The sequence below is a fragment of the Misgurnus anguillicaudatus genome, unplaced genomic scaffold (genome assembly GCF_027580225.2).
Source record: "Misgurnus anguillicaudatus unplaced genomic scaffold, ASM2758022v2 HiC_scaffold_26, whole genome shotgun sequence".
Taxonomy (NCBI): Eukaryota; Metazoa; Chordata; class Actinopteri; order Cypriniformes; family Cobitidae; genus Misgurnus; species Misgurnus anguillicaudatus.
Genome location: NW_027395276.1, coordinates 3,840,248 through 3,862,831, shown reverse-complemented (window position 1 = coordinate 3,862,831; position 22,584 = coordinate 3,840,248). Strand labels below are relative to the sequence as shown.

General features: G+C 34.7%; 3 protein-coding genes across 5 annotated transcripts in view; all 3 read left to right on the top strand.

The window, feature by feature from the left end:
• The window catches only part of LOC141362433 (band 4.1-like protein 3), a 40,845-nt gene extending 39,237 nt beyond the window's left edge, over positions 1-1,608 (top strand). For both annotated transcript variants that reach the window (XM_073864498.1, XM_073864499.1), the window contains one exon: positions 473-1,608. The gene's annotated coding sequence lies outside the window, so the exon portion shown is untranslated. The remainder of the gene's footprint in view (positions 1-472) is intronic.
• The window catches only part of LOC129443216 (E3 ubiquitin/ISG15 ligase TRIM25-like), a 112,980-nt gene extending 93,818 nt beyond the window's left edge, over positions 1-19,162 (top strand). Inside the window, exons 1-6 of one of the 2 annotated variants that reach the window (XM_073864470.1) lie at positions 15,752-16,447; positions 16,647-16,742; positions 16,821-17,054; positions 17,227-17,380; positions 17,532-17,591; positions 18,042-19,160. In XM_073864470.1, coding sequence (XP_073720571.1) covers positions 15,863-16,447; positions 16,647-16,742; positions 16,821-17,054; positions 17,227-17,380; positions 17,532-17,591; positions 18,042-18,571 — 1,659 coding nt within the window. In that variant the 5' untranslated portion in view covers positions 15,752-15,862 and the 3' untranslated portion in view covers positions 18,572-19,160. Of the gene's footprint in view, positions 1-15,751; positions 16,448-16,646; positions 16,743-16,820; positions 17,055-17,226; positions 17,381-17,531; positions 17,592-18,041 lie in introns of those variants that run through there. The other variant, XM_073864468.1, reaches the window with a different exon arrangement.
• On the top strand, positions 7,279-12,776 carry LOC129443227 (Krueppel-like factor 6). Its single transcript, XM_055203706.2, has 4 exons — positions 7,279-7,510; positions 8,652-9,189; positions 11,591-11,714; positions 11,805-12,776. Exons 1-4 carry the CDS (start codon positions 7,409-7,411, stop codon positions 11,854-11,856), a joined length of 816 nt encoding a protein of 271 aa, XP_055059681.2. The 5' UTR covers positions 7,279-7,408; the 3' UTR covers positions 11,857-12,776.
• Positions 19,163-22,584: the final 3,422 nt, after the last annotated feature.

Sequence of the window (22,584 nt, the reverse complement as noted above, 5' to 3'; positions counted from 1 at the left end):
CCAAATGACGTCCTTAGCAACACGTATTACTAATCATAAATACATTTTTGATATATTTACAGTATGAAATTTAAAAAATATCTTCATGCAACATGATCATTACGTAATATGATAATGATTTTTGGCATTGTATTGGCAAAAAATTTATAATTACTACCCATACAATGAATTGGCTATTTCTACAAATATACCCATGTGTCTTATGACTGGTTTTGTGGTCATTTTAGATGATCTGATAAATGAAATACTTTATAAATAAACACATGTACTATATGTAAGTGTGGCTGCAGATTATTTCATCTGTATAATACTCAAACTTGTGATGATGTAACATGAACGACTAAACTCTTTACATTGTGCTTACTCACTTTGCAGGATACTCAGTAAAAGCCCTCAACCCACCGATCCAAAGACCCGGTAAACACTTGATCTGTTTAACTGATGGATTGCTTTCTGTGTTTGTGTTGTTTAGGAATAATGTCCGAACTTTTCATCTAATGGTCATCAGCTAAGAAGAGATCTGACTCCTCAGACGACACGTGAGGTCAGAATCACATCACTCAACACTGAGAGGACAGAGACTCTCGTGATGATAACTGCAGTCAAAAACACATCTACGACTGCCATAAAATGTCTGATTTATCACCATGATTTCAAATGATTCATTTTATCCTCTACAGTCTTATTTATAGTCCAGTGAGTCTCATGTAAACACGTCCAGATTTTTCCCCGGATTAAAAGCGAAAAATATGTTGTTATATATTGCATAAAGAAAACGACGCCTGATTTAGCACCGTTATGAACATAAATTCTTAATACTGTAATGGATTTTTATTATTCTTGTTAGATTGACATTTATATAAATCAACAGTAACCACGGTGATGTTACAATTGTAACATGTATTTTTTGCACATTACAGTATATATATATATATTTTTTGCATTATGGATATTGAGAATTTAAGGCTTAGTTTTCTTTATACAAATATAATTGTACTCATATTATGACTTTATTTGGTTAATGGGGTGAAACCGTATGATTCTGTGTGTTTGATGACATTTTTAATTTAAAGAAAGTGAAAAAATGTCTACAAAATATTGTCTACAGTTTTTATCACTGCAGTATTACCGCGGTAAAACACCAGGTGAACATATCAGTTATTTTTAAGCCCTTTATATTATGAAGTATTAAAGCTTGTTAGTTTGTATTTCTATTTGAATCAAAAGTATTTTATCACGGTGTTTGTTTCACGGTTGCAAGGTTTTTTTCGCAGTTGTGTCGGTCTGATATGCAAAACGGCAAAAATGAGATGCGATGTTGGTGAAGGGCTTTTGGTAACTTTATAACTCAAAGATGTATTTTTGCCACAGTGTTTAAAGAATAGACCTGATGTTGTTTGGTACTTAAATTCACCCAGTTTGAAACAGAAATCTGTGTATCTGGATCTTTGACTATATCTTGTCTTTCATTCTACCTGAAAGGTGAAACGCTTTAGCATCTAACACACACACACACACACCGATGAGAAACCATGACATCCAAACAGTGAGAAATGCAACTGTGTGATTTCTTGTTTGTATTTTGGAATAAAATATTGTTTAAATCAACATGATTCATACTTTGTGGTCATTCAAAAATGTTGATTGAAGTTTAATGTGCCTCTTAAACTCAAAATAAATTAACATTTATGTGACATGTACTATACCCATGTTTGGATTGTGGGGCATTTAGTCATGTTAGAAACATGATGTATACTTGAGAGGTCAGGTTTATTCATTAATCAACTTTAGAGAGACAAAAATTGCTTAAGTGCACCTATTTCATTGCTAAAAAAAATCAATGTTGTTGTGTATTTGGTATAAAATTAAGTGTTTGAATGGTTTAAGGTTTAAAAAAACATATTATTTTACACATACCGTACATTTTTGTAGCTTCAGATTTTACTCTCTTCCTGAAATGCATTTAGAGTCAGATTTGAACATCTCTAAATGTGACGCTCCTTACCATGTTTAAAAGATTCGCTCGCAATGCAATGCTAACAGGAGTTAACTTACATGCTGTGAGGAATTATGATAATGTCTGTCTTTATTACATCACCAATCACAGGAAGTAAACTGTTGCCTACAATCCGTGTGTATGTTGTAGTCCAAGAAAAGAGATTTATGTTGGAGACGATAAATGTAAAATCGTGATTCAGACAATAGGTGCCCTTTAATTTGCGAAGTCTGCATTTGCAACTCTTGAGTTTTGTCTTGTATTTGTATTTTAGACTTTAAACCCATGACCAGAAGAATATTAATTACAATCTGAGTTGTATGTTTGCAGTGTGTTTTTTTGTGCTAAAAAGGTTTTAAAAACGACTTAAACATATATGTACTGAAATATATTTTAAAATATGTTTACAAAAATAAATTTTTTACCAATTTATATTTTTGTATATTTTGAAATATATTTGAAAACATTTATATTCATGTCACATTGGGGGAAAAACTTATAAACCTGTAAACATAATTTTGAAAATATTCAAATTAAATATATTTTTTACTGCGAAAATATACTTCTTTATTTTATACAAACTTTTATATTTTGTCCAGGAAATATATATTTTTTGCCGTATGGGTTGTAAAATTAGAAATGTATTTGTTGCCTCTGAAATAAATTGAAAATATTTGACATATAAAGCTTAAAACTAAATATATTTTCAAAAATATATTAAATTAAGCTTAACATTTTACAAAATATATTTAGCATATATTTAAAAGATATTCTGGCCAAAGAAATGTGCCATATGGGGGTCTAGCCACAACACAAAATATACACTTTGCCTCTATGTTTACTCTAAAAAATGCTCGGTTAGCTTCAACCCAGCGTTCGGTCAAAAAGGGATAAACCCAACTTGATGGGTTGTAATTTAACCTATGCTGGGTTGTTTTAACCCACTGTTTAATCAAATATAAACTTTTTTTCTGGGTTAATTAACCCATAAGCTGGGTTTGTCCCTTTTGACTCGACGCTGGGTTGAAAACAACCCAGGATTTTTTGTGTTTACATAAATTAGCAACTAAAATCTATTTTACAACTACCAATGTATAGTTAATACAACAGCTGTTGTTGTATTACTGTATGGTGTGCATTTGGAGAGAGAAATGATTAGATGTTCAAATCAAACCAGGAAAGATCCACCTGCTATACAACATCAATTTTAAAATGGGCAAAGAAATCAACTGAACTGAATGTCACACATCACAATGTAACAGAGAGAGATGTCTGCCTATCATTCATGGGTCATATTGTGTTGTTTTCGATAGCTGTCATACAGGTTGAGTATTGAATGTGTGAGATTGTTATAAGAAACAGATTAATTACCTCCAAACAAACCCGCTTTAAGAACCTGTTATAAGAAAACTAAAACACGTCCCCCCCTCTTAAACAAGTCTGATCATGCGTGTGTGTGTGTGTGTGAGTGTGTGTGTGTATGAAATGGCTGGATTTTATATTTAGAATTGTGTGTTTAAAAGAAACATTCATCAAAATTGTGCATCGCAAATAGCTATTTTGCATATTCAGCTTGCCATATTTGTAGTCTGCACAACTGCTTGGTCAGCATTCAGAGTTTGAAAAGCACTCTTTGTGGCCATTTTTGGTTCCCCAAAAAACCTTTGTCAAAGCCTTTCCTACCACAAAACAGTGCAACAGAATTTTGAGTATTTCAATAATCCCTTTTGTAGACCACCACAAAAAAACTGAATCACATCACTGCAAAACCCAACAATTGTTGTATTTTGGTGTTTTGTTGGATAAATGTAAACTAGTTAGTAATCCATTTGCTAAACAGTGGGCCAAAAACTTTTGACTGTTTGTATTTGTAATTTTTAAATATGTTTTGCATTGATTTGTTTTGTGCATGTTAGCTGTATTTGTATTGTGTATTGTGCTATAATACAGAGTATTCAGTGGAGACTCTTTTAATTTTTTGTCATTTCAAGTGTGTTCTGAATGACAATCTCTGAAAGATCATCTGTACCTGACATATATCAAATGAAACGATGTACCTACAGACTTGGTCAAGACAATCTCCTGAACTCCAAACTGAATGTCAGAATGAGAAAGAAAGGTGATTTAAACAATTTTGAGCGTGACATAGTTGTTGGTGCCAGACGGGCCGGTCTGAGTATTTCACAATCTGGTCAGTTACTGGGATTTTCACTCACAACCATTTTAGGGTTTACAAAGAATGATGTAAAAAAGGAAAAACATCCAGTATGCGGCAGTCCTGTGGGCGAAAATGTCTTGTTGATGCTGGAGGTCAGAGGAGAATGGACCTTCTGATTCAAGCTGATAGAAGAGCAACTTTGACTAAAATAATCACTCGTTACAACCGAGGTATGCAGCAAAGCATTAGTGAAGCCACAACACGCACAACCTTGAGACGGATGGGCTACAACAGCAGAAGACCCCACCAGGTACCACTCATCTCCACTACAAATAGGAAAAAGAGGCTAGAATTTGCACAATCTCACTATCTAAAATGGGACAGTTGAAGACTGAAAAAAATGTTGCCTGGTCTGATGAGTCTCGATTTCTGTTGAGACATTTAGATGGTAGAGTCAGAATTTGGTGTAAACAGAATGAAAACATGGATCCATCATGCCTTGTTACCACTGTGCAGGCTGGGGGTGGGTGTGTAATGGTGTGGGGGATGTTTTCTTGGCACACTTTAGGCCCCTTAGTGCCAATTGGGCATCGTTTAAATGCCACAGCCTACCTGAGCATTGTTTCTGACCATGTCCATCCGTTTATGACCACCATGTACTCATCCTCTGATGGCTACTTCCAGCAGGATAATGCACCATGTCACATAGAATGAATAATTTCAAATTGGTTTCTTGAACATGACAATGAGTTCACTGTACTAAAATGGCCCCCACAGTCACCAGATCTCAACCCAATAGAGCATCTTTGGGATGTGTTGGAACGGGAGCTTCGTGCCCTGGATGTGCATTTCACAAATCTCCATCAGCTGCAAGATGCTATCCTATCAATATGGGTCAACATTTCTAAAGAATGCTTTCAGCACCTTGTTGAATCAATGCCACATAGAATTAAGGCAGTTCTAAAGGGGGTCAAACACAGTATTAGTATGCTTCCTATAATAATCCTTTAGGTGAGTGTATATCATCTAAACTTAAAAAGATGTTGTTTTTGAATTTTGCAGCTTCTTAGCTCACGTGGCCTTATGGGATAGAAGTGTTTATCTGATGCATACCAAAAATATTGTTCTTTTTTGACATATCTCTTTACGAATATTGAGCTTAATTCGGACATAGCCTACTAATTTTGCGTATTGATTTTCACATACTATAATATTCTCGTGTGCAAATGCTAAAATATGAGCCAGACAAAAAAACACATAAATATCATGAGTCTTAAAGCAACACTATGTAGTTTTTTTACTTTTAAATAATGTCTCTAAAATTATTTCAGTGATAGAACAACTTTTAACTGGACAAATTGTACTGTTGCTGCAACCTGAGCAGCCTCCTAGCTGCTACAAGCACACTCTGAAAGTGGCGGTGGAGGGTAGGAAACACAGCCCCGCCCCTCCCCCTGCCTGCAGAAGAGTGTCTGATACCAGGCACTGTTGCGCTTTTCAACCACATGGGGGAGCTGTAAGTCATTTTTACATGGAAACTACATAGTGTTGCTTTAAGTTGCACAGGTAAGCTATATTTGAAGCACATTGCATTGCATTGGTCAAAATTATCGATTTTTTTCTTTTATGCCAAAAATATAATATTCCATGAAGATATTTCGTACACTTCCTACCGTAAATATATCAAAACTTTATTTTTGTGAGGACTTCATTTGGACAACTTTAAAGGTAATTTTCTAAGTATTTTTATGCACCCTCAGATAATGATGCATCATCAATGGCTATTAACAGTCCTGCCTTACCACAGTAAACGTTTTATATAAAGTGTGTTTGTGCCCCCCCCAAAAAAAAAAAAAAAATTCACCAGCAGCCACTTCTTAGATTCCAGATTTTCAAATAGTTATAACTCACTGAAATATTGTCCTATCCTTGCATTCATCAAGGAAAGGCTTATTTATAAAAACTTATGACTGTTTTTCTGGTCCAGGGTCACATTTTGACCCGACTTAATGTCTTCATTATATCTAGATACTTCTCTGTTCAGCAACTAAATATTGTTTAGCTTTTGGTTCTTATTTTTTATTTCTCTAACTCAGTGGTTTTCAAACTGGGGGCCGGGGCCCCCAGGGGGGCCGCGAGATGGTGCCAGGGGGGCCCCAGTTTTATGACATTTTATGAGATACATTAATTTATCATGAATTCTGTGTAATTAAACCTAAAAAAAAATAAGGCAACTAACCAAAAGCACTACTTTTTTTTGTAGGGGGGCCGCACGCTGAAAAAGTTTGGGAACCACTGCTCTAACTTACTATTGTCATACCAATAAAGCACACTTAGATTTATTTATTTATTGAGAGAGAGAGAGAGAGAGAAAAGTAAAATAAAAAAAATGTAAAATGATAAAAAGTAAAAAAAAACATTTTATTTGACTTTATTTGCAGTAGTACTTCATCCATCACCCAGCACATTCGCTTAATTCCACCTTAATGTTTGTTACTGTTATTGTATGTTTGTTTTATGCATAATGCTATGGCAATAAGTGACACAATCATGCCAATAAAGTTCCTTTGAATTGAAATAGAGAGCCCTTTGCTGAGTAGCGTGCAACATATGTCTATTTAAACCGCACGCTAACTATTTGTGGTGCTTTAGCACATCTTGTCCTTCTCGAATCTCGATTTGAAATACGTGGAAGTACCACAAACACTTCCGCAAATATACGAATGGGCAAACGTTATATACCGCCCCAGAAATAGCGCGAATTCAACGCACCAATCATCACAGAGAAGCAAAACAAACCAAAGACTTTATATATTAACAAGACACCGCAGTGTTTCTACACCTCAATGCGGCCGCTTTAGTCTTTGAGCATGCGCAGTAACATGCGCAACCTAGAGAAAACATGTTAGTGAAATTTGAGCATAAACACTAAATATATGGTCAAAATGAAGTATTGGTCGGCATTATGTCGATGTATTGCAATCACAGACAGCCATTTTTAAAGATCAGTTTGCCTCAATCATTTCAAGTTGATCATGTATGACTGAAATGCAAACATTGTCATCAAGTGCGATGTCTTTCCTTTTGCAACAAGACTCACAAAACGGCAAACCCCTTTATGGGTGGAGCTGAGTTGAGGATGTGGGCGTTCACTGAATGTCAGTGAAGTTGTTTCGCGTGTTTTGAAATGGGAAGTTTGCTTGTTTGTGCTCTGTCTGTGCGATCAATCATTCTTGAACGTAGGTGGGTGGATTATGGATGTTATTCCCATGTGCAGTATTTTTCAAGAGCTACAGAGCGTCCTTGATACGGGATACCTGTCAGCATTACCATCTTTAGAAGACTACTGGCAGCAGGTACTGTAAATAGCCTTTATTACTTCATTTTCTACACACAATTTAACATACAATAAAGCAAAAATATCATTTTTTAACATTATAACATTTCATTGTATAATGCTAAAGTTTCATTTTGTTTGCACAGGTCTTTTATTCTGTTTCTCTCTCTCATATATTGTGTGTAATTATTATGTATATATAAATACACACGTCACATATACATGTTTAAAATACAATAAAGCAAAATATATATTTTTTAACATTATAAAATCTTTATAATGTCATTGTAGAAGGCTATTGTATACAATTATTTGCACAGGTCTGTTATTCTCTCTCTCTCTCTCTCTCTCTCTCTCTCTCTCTCTCTCTCTCTCTCTCTCTCTCTCTCTCTCTCTTATTTATATATGTGTGTGTGTGTGTGTGTGTGTGTGTGTGTGTGTGTGTGTGTGTGTTAGTGTTTGAGAGAGGACAGAGAGAGAGAGATAATAACAGACCTGTGCAAATTTAATATTAATCGCGATTAATCACATACAAAATAAAAGTTTATTTAAAATAAAATAAAATGTGTTTGCATGATATATTTGTGTGTGTATTGTGAGTAATTACTATATAAATACACACATACATGTATAAATGTAAGAAAACTGTAATTTATGTATATATTTTTACATATAATATAAAATATATCAAAATGTAAAAATATATATAAATACATGCATGTGCGTGTCTTTATACAAAACAATTACACACAGTGCACACACATATATTATGCGAAAACAAACTTTTATTTTGTATATATCGCGATTAATCTTTTCACAGTGTAGAGCTTTTATGATTCTAGTCTAAATGTGTTTACTAAAAATAATTTAAAACATTTGACTTCAAAAATCATAAAAGTTGTGTTCAGATTATCTTCTTGCATAAAACGTGTGTTATAAACTTTTGTTTAACACACAGCTCATTTTTTGCGATAATCCAAAAGTCTATGGGAAAAATGTATGGGTTTTTTTGTGTCCCACTATCTTCTGTGGTTTGTTATTGTTTATATAGTATACTGAAATAGAAGTATCAAATGTATGTATATAAACTGTTAACATGCCTGTTATGAAGTGAAAGTCATTTTTCTGGTTGCTGTTTATGTCTCTGGTTTCTCTCTCAGACATGTTTTGAGCTTGAGCGCTATCTGCAGAATGAGCCCTACATCTCCACAGAAGATCTGAGATCAGTGTGTGAGTCTGACGATTTCTGGAATCAGTTTCTGCGATGTTGTGAGACAACTGGAGGGAACGCATCAACACAGAGAGACGTCATTGACCCACCGCCTCACCCGAAACCTGAAGAGTGTTTCACCAGCGACAGCTGCCAGATCTTTCCATCTGCTGGTGTTCATACAGTAACATACACACTGGACCCCAGCGCATCTGAACATGAACAGGCGGTCACTCGCACGCCCCCAACGCCGCCCTGCTCTCCTCTGTCTCCTAAGCAGATCACTGAGAGAGCATCAGTCTCTGTTATAGAGCGACATACGGCAGAGCTGCAAGAAGATGCGGGGAGGATGAGAGATGAGGAGGAGGAGGTCAAAGGTGAGAGGTCACCTGAAGACAGAAGGAGAACTCATCGCTGTTACTTTAATGGTTGCAGCAAGATGTACACCAAGAGCTCCCATCTGAAAGCACATCAGCGCACACACACCGGTAAGTAGTTTGAGTATACGCCTGTATTTTGACTAACTGTTGCCACAACAGTTTACTCAGCCTTGGGGAACAAAACTTCTTCCATATAAAGGTGGTTGAAGTTAATAAACAAATAAACAGTGTTGAATATCAGCCCATAGAAAGCACTTTTTAAACCGCTCCTATAACCTTCAGTAAGGTTAAAAGACTAAGTACTGGCAGAAGTGAAGCATTTTCTCTTCCTATAGTAGTTTCATAACATTTCAGCATTTTTTATCAGGCTCTTATGTTTAGGTTCAGTAATTTTACTTTTATGGCAATGTAAAGGTTATTTAAATTTATGTCACTTTAGTCATTACACTGGTATTTAAATAACTTGACTGTCTTTAGCTGCAAAACCCTCCAAGTGCATGCAAACATTTTGGGTAAAACCCCCACTTCTGAATGAAAAATAAGTGGATACAGAAATATTGTAAATAATGAAAGGCAAAATGTAAAAATGAAGAAGCTGAAGCACACATTTAGGGGGCGCTTTGATCCATGTGGCTGCCATATTAAAGTTGTATTCAGTTCCAAGTACTCACACAGGACCCAAGTTTAAGTTTAAAAAAAAGTTACCCGCCAGCATTTTTGTGATTTTCAAAAGAGTTTCACAAAATGCCATCCAGGTAAATTTTCTTTTATAAATATATAATTAAACATACAAAAATATCAAATGAAAGAACAGACCCTCTGCAGAATGGGATTTTTTTTATCCTATCTTCATTTGTTCTCCTTTTGTAACCTCTTATATATAGGTAGGTTTCTTCAAAAATACCAAATTTTGAGCAAAAATTAGCATTTTTGTAAAGGAATTTGTTAGAGATCAGATTCAGAACGATCATTAAAACATACACAGAGTTTAAAATGTTTTAAAATTTGTTTTTTGCTTCAGTTTTTTATAAATTGGGTAAGGGCGCCATCTAGTGTATAATAGCGAAATGAAAGATTACCGTAAAAACTCCTCAGGAAAGCGTCATTGGCAGGGAAATGTTTTCTTTTAATCAACGAGATAGCTCGTCAATGGCGAGGAAAGAGTTAAATGTTAAAAGAGTTAAAAATCGATTAAGTGGATTCTGCCAACAAACAGATATTTTGGAATGGCATGACCCATGATACGACAAAAAAATATATTTTTTAATATATTTAAAAATATACATAAAAAATGGCCAAAAAATATATTTGCTGAAATATATTTTGGACTATGTTTACAAAAATACACTGTAAAAAAAATCCTTAGAAATTGCAGCTGGGTTGCCGGTTATTTACTGTAGATTTAAATTTATGTTATTTACTGGCAACATTTTGTTCAAAGTTAAATGAACATTTAACATTTACAAGTCTTTGTCTTTACAGAGTAAAACTAAAAAAACGGTATCAAGCAAAACATTCTGGGAAACAAAATCTGAAGCAAAACCTAGAAAAAGGTTGATGATGATTTCTGGTTCCCAGAATGCTTTGCATGAGGCTGTTATTGTATAGTTTTATTCTGTAAAGATAAAGACTTGTTAATATTTAAAATTTATTTAACTTTGAACAAACTCTTGCCAGTAAATAACATAAATTTAAATCTACGGTAAATTACCGGCAACCCAGCTGCAATTACATTGTAATTTCGACGGATTTTTTTACAGTGTATATTTTTCACCAGTTTATTTTTTTGCCATTTAATGTATATTTTGAAGTATATAACAAAAATAATTAAAAAGCATTTAAATATACATTTAGCCCTCAATATATTTTAAAGTAAGTTAATATATTCACGTCGCATTGGAAGAAAAACTTTTTATGTTACAAAGCTTTTAAAAATAACATGTTTGAATAGGTTAAAATGAAATATATTTTAAACTTTAAAATATACTTTATAAGATTAACTTGTATTTAGCATATATTTAAATAATATATTTTGGCCAAGAATACATTTCTTGCCATATGGATTGTAAAATTAGAAATGTATTTGCTTGCCCTTGAAATGTATGTTGATATATGAAGATTAAAATTAAATATATTTTCAAATTCAAAAATATATTAAATTAGGTTTTACATTCTATAAAATTTATTTAGCATATATTTAAAACATATTTTTGGCCATAGAATATACGTACGTATAGTACGTGTCGAGAGCATTCAGTTAATATCTTAAGTTTAACTTGCAGATTGTAATAATGTCTGTCTGTAATGCTGATTCATTGTTCATGTTACTAACAGGTCTAAACCAATACTATATTTTGACACGTTTATTAAATCAACCACATCAAATATCCAAAAATCTGTTTGTAATTTTGCCTAAGCAGACAAAAGACGAAACTATGTCAGATTTGTACTTCAATGATGTTAAATAGAGATCTGCAGCAGTGAATGATAAGTGTAATGTTGTGTACAGGTGAGAAGCCGTACAGGTGTTCATGGGATGGCTGCGAGTGGAGCTTTGCTCGAAGCGATGAACTGACGAGACACTTCAGAAAACACACAGGAGCAAAACCCTTCAAATGCAGCCACTGTGACAGGTGACCATTACAACATGTGATCAAACCAAAGTGTTTTATTAAGATGTTGTCCTGTACATACAATAATCATTCCTTGTATTGATTTTGCAGATGTTTCTCTCGTTCTGATCATCTCGCCCTGCACATGAAACGACACACCTGAACAAGATTCAGAGAACAAAAGGAAAAATCTATTATTTATTTTAAATTGGTATGATAAAACGCACCATTTTAAAAATGTCAAGTGGCAAGTGTGTGGACAGTTATCATTGCCAATTTTGCACTATTTTACTCATAGATTTTGGGTACAGACTCATTAAATCACCAAAACAATACATTCATTTCAATCATTCATCAAAATCAAGTTCCAACGCTGCAAAAAAACTGCATTTTAAAAACCATGCAAGAGCTTCCATGCTATAAAGTGTGTATAAAACGACATAAAACAAATTAAAGCAGACAAACAATAGGACAGATAGATGTTTTGTTAAGGTTTTAATGACCTAATGAAACTTCTACCTTACCACACAGACAACATATTTCTATTCTGAGCATCTTTGTGTGCATGTGTGGTTTATAAGAATACATTATTGTCATATATATGCTAATATTGCTTATTATAAAAGCTTTATTAACCACTAAATTAACAGGTTTTGTTAGAGATTTTATGTTTTGCTTTGTTGTTGACTGCATGTTGGTGCCTTAAAAATTTAATAAAAAAAAAAAAAAAATTTTGTCACTTTAAAGTAGTATTAGTAACAAACTTTCTCAAAGAGAAAATAAAGTTGTTCATTATATTTTTAAAGATATGTTCTTTGTATATAAAGTAAAGTAGTTACCAGGACAAACATTTTGTTTCTGAAAAAAAAGATGTGTTAAAAAAACTGAATTGGTCTTGAATGCCTTATAAATTTCATTCAGGTATCAGTCCTGTGATGAATCGATGTTTTTAACAAAGATTTTGTTACTGTTCTCTGTTGTTTTTATTTGTTTTACAGGATATTCTTTTCAGAAATAAATAGCAGTGTTATTTTTTAAGTATAGATTTAAAGTACAATATAATGCTTTTTATAAAACTTAAAACACTGGTATGTGGTTTCTTTATAAAATCATAGATTATACTTCAGGTTTACACTGCAGATATCCTGTCTCAGATATTAAAGGGGTGTAAAGTACAAGGAAAACTACAAGGAGAAGAATTTTCTTGTTGCATTGTATTATTTTATTGACTACTAATTTTCAATTTAAGATTTGTGCGGGAAAGGGGATTAAGAACAAAGACAGCATGAAGTCTCTATTGTGCGAGTTCGTGCGGCGTGTCAGTCCTTCCTTTATATTGGGGAACCCCCATGGGACACGCCCACTTCAGCGGGGTTGATCCATATATGGACATGTTCATCACATGAGACGTCACCACTGATAACGGTTGCAACGACAATCATTAATAATATGCAATATAGTCACAACATTTCACAATATTTTTTTAAGATGTAAAATAAATCTTTGGTATCCCCAGAGTACGTAGGTGAAGTTTTAGCTCAAAATACTCCATAGATCATATATTATAACATGTTAAAATTGATACTTTGTAGTTGTGAGCAAAAATGTGCGCTTTGTGTGTGTCCTTTAAAATGCAAATGAGCTGATAAAATGCAAACACTGATCACCATAATGGTGGTTTGTTGCAACTGAAGCTCAATTGTCCTGTCAATTATTTACTCTTTAGTGCAGATTAAGGGGCGGTATTATTTTAATAAGAGCTCCTTATGACATCACAAGGAGAACCAAATTTCAATGACCTAATTTTTCATATGTTTTCAGAGAATGGTTTACCAAAACTAAGTTACTGGGTTGATCTTTTTCACATTTTCTAAGTTGATAGAAGAACTGGGGACCCAATCATAGCACTTAAACATGAAAAAAGTCAGATTTTCATGCCATGGCCCCTTTAAAGTGTTATTCTGATACAGCTAAAACAAAGATCAACAGGAGCATTGTGTGTCTAACCAATAAACAAAGACACAAATTGGACAAAAATACGGGGAATTTACACTCCTATGCGTTCTTACAGTTGGGTGTAATGTTATAGTTAAACAAAAAAAAGCAATTTCTATAAGAAGACTTTATTTCATTTTTACATTAAAATTATAGCAAGTGAAACATTTCCATGACGCATGTGAGCTTATGGTAATTCTTTATGATAATGATTTTTGTCATGTCCAAGAATCAAGATTATCAGTAACTGGAGACAAATTGTTTTTGTAATGAAAGTAGATCATAATTGAAATCGGTTAAAGAGGTCATATCATGAAAAATTATACAATAATACCACCCCTTAATCTTCACTAGCCAACCATAACACTGCCATTAATGCAAAGAAAAAGAAAAGATAATTGACAGCACAATTGAGTTTTAATTTCAACGAAACACCATCATTTTGATCAGTGTTTTAATTTCATCAGCTCATTTGCATTTTAAAGGACCCACCCCAAAATGGTAGATTTTTGCTGGCATCTACAAAGTGATAATTTTACTGAAAAATGAATCTATGATTGCTGATTACTTCACATTACCCCATATAAATATTCCTCTTGCCCTGCATGCATACCGTGACGGTGCATTTACACGGGGCATAAGCGTTAACGCTTTCCATTCACTTTTAATGGGTGACGTCATGTGTTGCCGAACTGAATTGTGGATCCGTTGGCGCCGCTTCAGTGTTGTTGCTCGCGGTAGAAGTTGAACATTTCTCAACTTTTCAAGCGGCAACGTGTGCGTCAGCCAATCAGATCGCCTTATGCAAATAACCTAGGCAGAGCCAGCAAATTAGGTTTATGGAAGACTGGAGCATTTGTAGCAGCCACTGTGATTGGCTGTTGGCCACGCTTCAGACAAGCCTTCCGTTAAGCGTTAACGCTTACGCCCCGTGTGAATGTGCCGTCACTGCCGTTGCTTGCGCCAGAAGTTGAACATTTCTCAACTTTTCAAGCGTCAATGCAATGTTGTGTTTTAGTGCTGGTTTGCTAGTGAACACCAGCTAAACCAGCACCAGCATTAGTACCAGCTAAACCAGCCCCAAACTAGCATAAGCACCAGCTAAACCAGCATTAGCACCAGCATCCCATGCTGGTCATACCAGCAAGACCAGCATATGTTGTGTTTGGTGCTGGTATGCTGGTGATCACCAGCTAAACCAGCATCAAACCAGCATAATTTCCATGCTGGTTTGATGCTGTTTTATTCAGCGGGGGGGGGGGGGACTTCAATGGTGGGGAAGGCCATGGTGGTATGCCATCTTATTGGCACGTGGTTTCCAGTGGCTTATGCTACCGTTTAGTGGCTCTTCCCTGCTGAAAAAACAATAAAACTATTACAGAAAATTCTAATAGTTTCCATTAAAATACCAATAGGAACCATTAGCTTTTACCATTAAAACCACTACACTGCAGTGTGTTTTGAGCCATATTCCATTAGAAGAATCAATAAAATTCCCAATAAAACCATTAGAATTTTTTTGGTTTTATTGTTTTTATCAGCAGGGTTTTCTGTAATGGCACATGCCAACTTCTGTGCGTAATGCCATGCCACTAGCCGTTTCTCAATGTCAAGGAAGGATCCTCGGAAGCTAGAATTTCGAGGATGCTACGTCATCGACGTCCGTCGAAGGACTGTTCCAATGTCGAGGATCCTTGAAATTTCAGCCAAGGACTGAGTCCTTCGTTCGAGAAATATCCCATATACAGGAAAGGATGCAAATTTGTATCCTTCGCGCTCTTCACGCGCTGAAATCACCCACAATCCTATGCGCGCAGCACCGAAAGCACACATTTCAATCACGCAATGACGCAATGACGTGCACTTGCTAGCCTGTTCCATTTAACGTGTTCTCCGAATGCTTAAAAGGAGCCTCGCCTAGCCTCTAAAGGAAGTGACTTGAAAGGACTAGTCCTGCCAAGGAAGTATCCTTGACATTGGGAAACGGCTACTGACTTTAGGGTAACTGCTACTGCTTGGGATGTTGCTGCATAAAGTGTTTCCTGTCACGTGCCTAGCATAAAAAATTGCGTGATGCCGTGCGCGAAGATGTATTGACGTCGATTCCCGAGAAACCGAAACTTTCGTGTTTGTCAGTTGTTATACGCGCGACTGTATTTACGCAGTCTGTTAAAATGGCGGAAGCGAGTATTTCAGTGTCTGAGGATCAGTTCATCTGTTCAATCTGTCTGGATTTACTGAAGGATCCAGTGACCATTCCCTGTGGACACAGTTACTGTATGAGCTGTATTACAAACTGCTGGAATCAAGATGATCAGAAGAGAAACTACAGCTGCCCTCAATGCAGACAGACCTTCAATACAAGACCTGATTTAGGAAAGAATGTGATGCTTGCTAATATGGTGGAGGACCTGAGGAGACTTCAGACTGATCGATCTGCTCTCAGTTCTGCTGGACCTGAAGATGTGAAGTGTGACGTCTGTACTGACAGAAAATACAAAGCTATCAAGTCCTGTCTGGTGTGTCTTGAATCTTACTGTCAAACTCACTTTGAACAACATGAAGCTTTTCACAGAGAAAAGAAACACAAAGTGATTGATGTGACAGGAAGACTTCAGGAGATGATCTGCTCTCAACATGACAAACTCATCGAGGTTTACTGTCGCACTGATCAGAGATGTATTTGTTGGCTTTGTTTGGTGGATGAACATAAAAATCACGACACTGTATCAGCTGCAGCAGAGAGAACTGAGAAACAGGTATAAACAAATGAACAAATATATAAAATATAAATATAAAGCAGAAGTGAAGCGACTGATTAGTGCCGCGTGGCCACATGAGGGCGCACAAGAGCAGAAGAAATGACAGCTTGACTGTAAAACAGAAATTAGTTTAGAAGATTACTCACTCAAACCTTACCTGACCAGTTGAGTTATCTGTTATGAATCTGTTGAACAGAGATTACTGGAGGACAAGCAGAGAAAACTCCATCAGAGAATCCAGGAGAAAGAGAAGAAGCTTCAGGATCTAAGAGAGTCTGTGAAGATTCACACGGTGAGTTTTGATGAAACATAAATACTGAAAGAAGTGTTTGAGATTGAGTTGAATGTTTCTCTCTGTGTGTGTTAACAGATCTCTGCACAGACAGCAGTGGACGACACCGAGAGGATCTTTACTCAACTGATCCGATCCATTGAGAGAAGACGATCTGAGGTGATACAACTGATCAGAGATCAGGAAAAGACTGCAGTGAGTCGAGCTGAAGATCTCTTGAAGAAACTGAAGCAGGAGATTGATGATCTGAGGAGGAGAAATGATGAGATGGAGAAACTTTCACAAACAAAAGATCACATCAGTTTCCTTCAGGTAACTCAACACTGTACACTACAACATACATTACAATAAATACATCTTGACTTTAATCTGATAGGATTGAGTTTTATTCATGTCAATAGAGTAAAGATCACTGTGTCTAAATCAACACAAATCTGATTGTTGTGTATTGTAGGTTTGATGTTTTTGTGTTGTGTTCATGTAGAGTTTTCAGTCTCTCTCTTCATCTTCTGGATCTTCAGACAACATCACTGTCTCTTCTCTTCTCTCTTTTGATGATGTGATGAAATCTGTCACTAAACTGAAAGAAAAGATGGAGGATTTCTGTAAAGAAGAGATTGAAAAGATATCTGAGAAAGGTAAAGAAACATCTCAAACTAAGACTGTGATTTACTCTCAGCAATGAGTCTTACAGTAACATCAAATATAACAGAAGAAATACAGAGCAGATTAAAATGATGATGATTTTATATGAGATTTAATCTGATGATGTAACTTTATTTTCTTTAGTTTTATTCACTGTAGTTATTCCCACCAATGAACCCAAGATCAGAGAGGAGTTCCTAAAGTGTAAGACACATTTTATTATTATTTTTTTCATTCATTACACTAAGATCATATAATACATTATAACACATTATCTGATAATACACTCTAAAACATTCTGGTTTTAAAAGGGATGAACCAAACCTGTTTAATATGCTGGGTCAAATCAAAACATTTTATGGGTTAAATTTAAGTGCTGAATTTGTCCCTTTTATAACACATCTATCATCACTATTTTCCTCTTGTCAGAGTCGTTCAGATCTTTTCTTCTTCTAACAGATGAAACTGAAGAACTGACTGTTGACTTGTTGTCTAATATATCTGACTGTAATAATATAATCAATGTTATTCACTTCATCTCTTTAAATGATCAGTGAATAGATACTGTATATACACTAACCTGACCTTTACATTCATATTAACAAATATTATAAACTAATGTACTTTAAAATATGATGTTTTTATCTTCCTCAGATTTCAGTCTCTTCTCTCTGGATCCAAACACACCACACAGACGTATTTGTCTGTCTGAGGAGAACACAGCGGCTGCTTGCACTGACACAGATCAGCAGTATTCTTATCATTCAGACAGATTTGATGGTTGGTCTCAGGTGTTGTGTAGAGAGCGTTTGAGTGGACGCTGTTACTGGGAGATTGAATGGAGTGGTCATGTGTATATATCAGTGTCATATAAGAGCATCAGCAGGAAGGGACGAGGTCAAGAGTGTGGATTTGGACGTAATGATCAGTCCTGGAGTTTGTACTGTTCTCCCTCTGAATGTTCGTTCTGGCACAATAAGATAAACACAAATCTCCCTGTAGTGTCCAGTTCTTCTAGAATAGGAGTTTATGTGGATCACAGTTCAGGATCTCTGTCCTTCTACAGCGTCTCTGACACAATGACCCTCATCCACAGAGTCAACACCACATTCACTAAACCTCTCTATCCTGGGATTAGGTTATTTCGGAGCTCATACGTGAAACTTTGTCATCTAACAATATAAATGATACATGCTTAGATAGTATGCACAAGTGTCATCTAAACCAATTTATATAAGTTGACCAATCCAAAGGCAAAAACTAAATTAAAACCGATACATGTTTAAATGAAGAGTTTGGTTCCAAAACGCAATAAACGCCATTTTTGAAAAAAATGAGTTACTGCCAAAATCAGCATTATATCAGGTCAGTAGTTAAAAGTAAATTCTTAATTTTACGCAAAATCCAATATCCGCCGTGTTATTCTGTCATCTTTTCTCCCTTTTTTCCCAAAATGCGACAAACGCCACTCCCCCTTTTTTACAGAACGCAATAAATCCATTTCTGATATTACAGCCCACCGTTCACGCAATGTAAACAAACAATGGCGGACGCGCTGAGTACACGGAGTCCTGGTTTTCCTCATCTACTTTGTACTTTGTGATCAACAAACAAAACAAAATAATACTTTAATAGCATCGCTAAACCTGTGATGGTTTTCTGTGATGGGAAAGAAACGTAAGCCATCAGCATCTAACAATTTCCCTGAGAGGCACTCGGGAGACGGGTGCTTGTTCTCCCGACAGCATCAAGCTTCTCATGCTAACACATTGACCCCAACGGATCTTATGAAAAACTTTCCATAATTTTACTCAAAGTCAACGAAAATCGAGCAGGACCAAAAACATTTTACAGCTGATCGCTGTGAAAGACGTTAAGCGAAGACGTCAAGTTATACCCGCAATGACAGGGTTCTTAATATGACAAAGTAAGTGTTTTGATTAATAACATTAATGTTTATATTTTTAATTAGTGTGTACAACTAGTCAACTAAATGAATATAACATGGCAAAGATGAATGCACATTTATATAGGCTATTGATTCAATAGATTTATAGCATTTTGAATAAAAACTTGTCATGGATTTATTGCATTTTGTGGAAAAAATAATCCGTTTTTATAATAAATCTTTGAAAATCAACTTATGGATTTGAATTTTTTATGTTTTTATAACCTAAAGATGCTATGTGAAAGTTTGTAACAGAAAATAGTTGTTTTCATCTTGTCACTTTCTTGGTATAGAAAACACGTTTTTACCAAAATTTGTCAAAATGGATTTATTGCGTTTTGGAACCAAACTCTTCAAATATAGCTGCGATACCGTTGTCAAGCCAAAAAGGGCACAGAATAACTCATGATTTTAGATCTAAGTTTTCAGTAGATAAAGGCAAAACTATCCATTTATCAAACTCGTGACCACTAGGTGGCGCTGTGACAAAACTTTGCATGCACCCTCAGGTCATGATTGTAATGACATATTCCAAGTTTCGTGTCAATACACATAGGTTTTGTGAAGATACAGCCTCATATCCCTCTTTTGTGCTCTACGTAAACACTTTTGAAGTGGTATACGGAAACTAAATGGCAAATCGACACGAATTCCATAACTTTGAGTGTCTCTAGATGCTACACATTGATTTTTACACAAATCAGAGAAAAGCTCTAGGACAAGTTCGAAGAAGTAGGTTTTACGAACAATTCAAAACATTTTCATGACGGAAAATAACGAATCGGAATGAGCCAAGGAATCAGAAGAAACAAGAATTTCCACGACTTACGGGTCAGAAGTTAAAAGAAAAAACGTGCAAGTTTGGACTGTTGTTGGCGCTAGTGGGTTCCAGTGGGAGACTCCAAATTTGGTCTGTCCTCTATCTTTGTGCCAAAATTCATAACGTTCCTACATACGGTTCTATGGGTTGCCATAGACGCAATAGCAGAATAATAATAACTAAAGAAAACTAACAATTGCAATAGGGGTCTTCGCCCATTCTGGGCTTGACCCCTAATATACTTGGGGAGTAACAGGTTACATGCAGAGGTGGACACTACGTAACTATTTAACTTTCTACATAAAAGTCAATTTTTAAGTATTTTATCAGTGTTTTTCTTTGGAAAACATACATTCCAAACCATATTATCATAATTTTTTACTCTATTACATTTAATAATTTCAAGTTTTTGGTTTATATTTAATATTTAAGTACATTAAACATCAAACAAAGTACATTACTTAAGTAAAAAGTAGCTTTGTACTTTTACTCAAGAAAAGTACAACATTTTTATATACACTCTTAAAATGAATGTGTTAAATTAACACATCTTGTGTCTAGTTAAGGACAACACATCTAGTGTGTTGTCCTTAATTGAACACATCTCTGTGTTATTTTTGGAACAACACACTTTGTGTTGTTTTAACACATCTTGTGTTGTCCCTTTTATTTTTTATGAACTTAAATGACACTTAATGTGTTAAAAACAACACATAATGTGTTAAATAGTTTAACACAAAGCAATGTGTTAAAATTAACACATCCAGGGTGTGTTAATTTTAACACATTGCTTTGTGTTAAACTATTTAACACATTATGTGTTAATTTTAACACATTATGTGTCATTTCGTGCTGATTTAGAGTTTATATAAATAAAAGGGACAACACAAGATGTGTTAAAACAACACAAAGTGTGTTGTTCTAAAAATAACACAGAGATGTGTTAATTTAAGGACAACACACTAGGTGTGTTGTCCTTAACTAGACACAAGATGTGTTAATTTAACACATTCGTTTTAAGAGTGTAATTAGGTATTAAATCAATTTTAATATATAAAAGGAATACACAATATGATTCTATGCTTTAGAATGTAGTGAACATTTTTTAGTAAAGAAAAGTACATTTTTTTCCCAAGACAAACACTCTGATAAAGCACAGATGCTTGGAAAATGTACTTAAAATACTCAAGTAGTGTCCACCTCTGATTACATGTAACAACATTACATAATCTGGATACAAAAAATGGTAACTACAATCTCTTACAGTTTTGTAAAAAAGATTTATACTGCTCATGAATAATACTCAGATGCTGGTATATTTTGTAAAAAATACTATTAGTATTAAAATTGTTTGATTTAAAACAAAATAAATTGATATATATTGTCTAAATTATTTCATTTGTTTAAAATGGCTTTAAGATTTTTCTGTCTGACACATTAAAAGCTAAATCTTTGTATAATCAAATGTTTTTTTGATTTAGTTCATGATGAATATTTGGTGCAATGTTTATGTCTGTATGAGTTACTGATAAATTCAATCACTGTTCATAAGGAGTACAAATACTGTAATATTATAACACAGTTCTTCAGTTTCTGTGTTTCAATGTTTCAATTATAAGTGTATTATAACTGTAAGTTTATGATTAAATAGTTAACTGTAAATTTTTAGAATTTTGTTTGTTATGCGTTTTATTGTTCAAATCCCTGCATTTCAATAAATGTCTGTATGTTTCATCTTAATAAATCATCTTCATGGCCAGATTCAGGCTATCAGGTGGAGCTTTCAGACCACAACATCTCTCTTTTATTTTAATACCAACATTTCTCTACATTTTTTTTCTTTTTCACTCAGGGAGTGAATTTTAATTTCATCATTTATATACCGTGCTTCTTTCTATTTTTTATGTTGCAGCCTAAAACTAAAAATTTTTATTAAACAAAACATATTAAATGATAACATGTAGTGATGTTGGTTAGTAGCTATATTTTTTGAGGTTTAATTACACAGAATTTATGATGAAGTAATGCATTTTATAAAATGGAATAAAACTGGGGGCCCCTGGCACCATCTTAGATCTGGGGATGGCTTCAAAAAAATCTGCTGCAAGAGTATTCCCATGAAGATTCCTCAAAATTCTCAAATAGAAAAAGTCTGGCACAACCAACAGAGATTTGCTTGTCATTTTTTTTTTAAAAAGTGCATTGTTCCATATCAAAATATAAGCAACAACCGGTAACGAAGTTGGAGAACTGTTAAATATGTTTATAATCATCATAAAATATTTAGAGTTCGAATTTACGTTTATGTCAGAAATTATTTATACAACTTTTATTATGCCTGTATCGTGCTGCTGCGTTATACAACTTTTATTATGCCTGTATCGTGCTCCTGCGTTAACCAATCAGTGAGGTTCTTCTATTCACGCAGC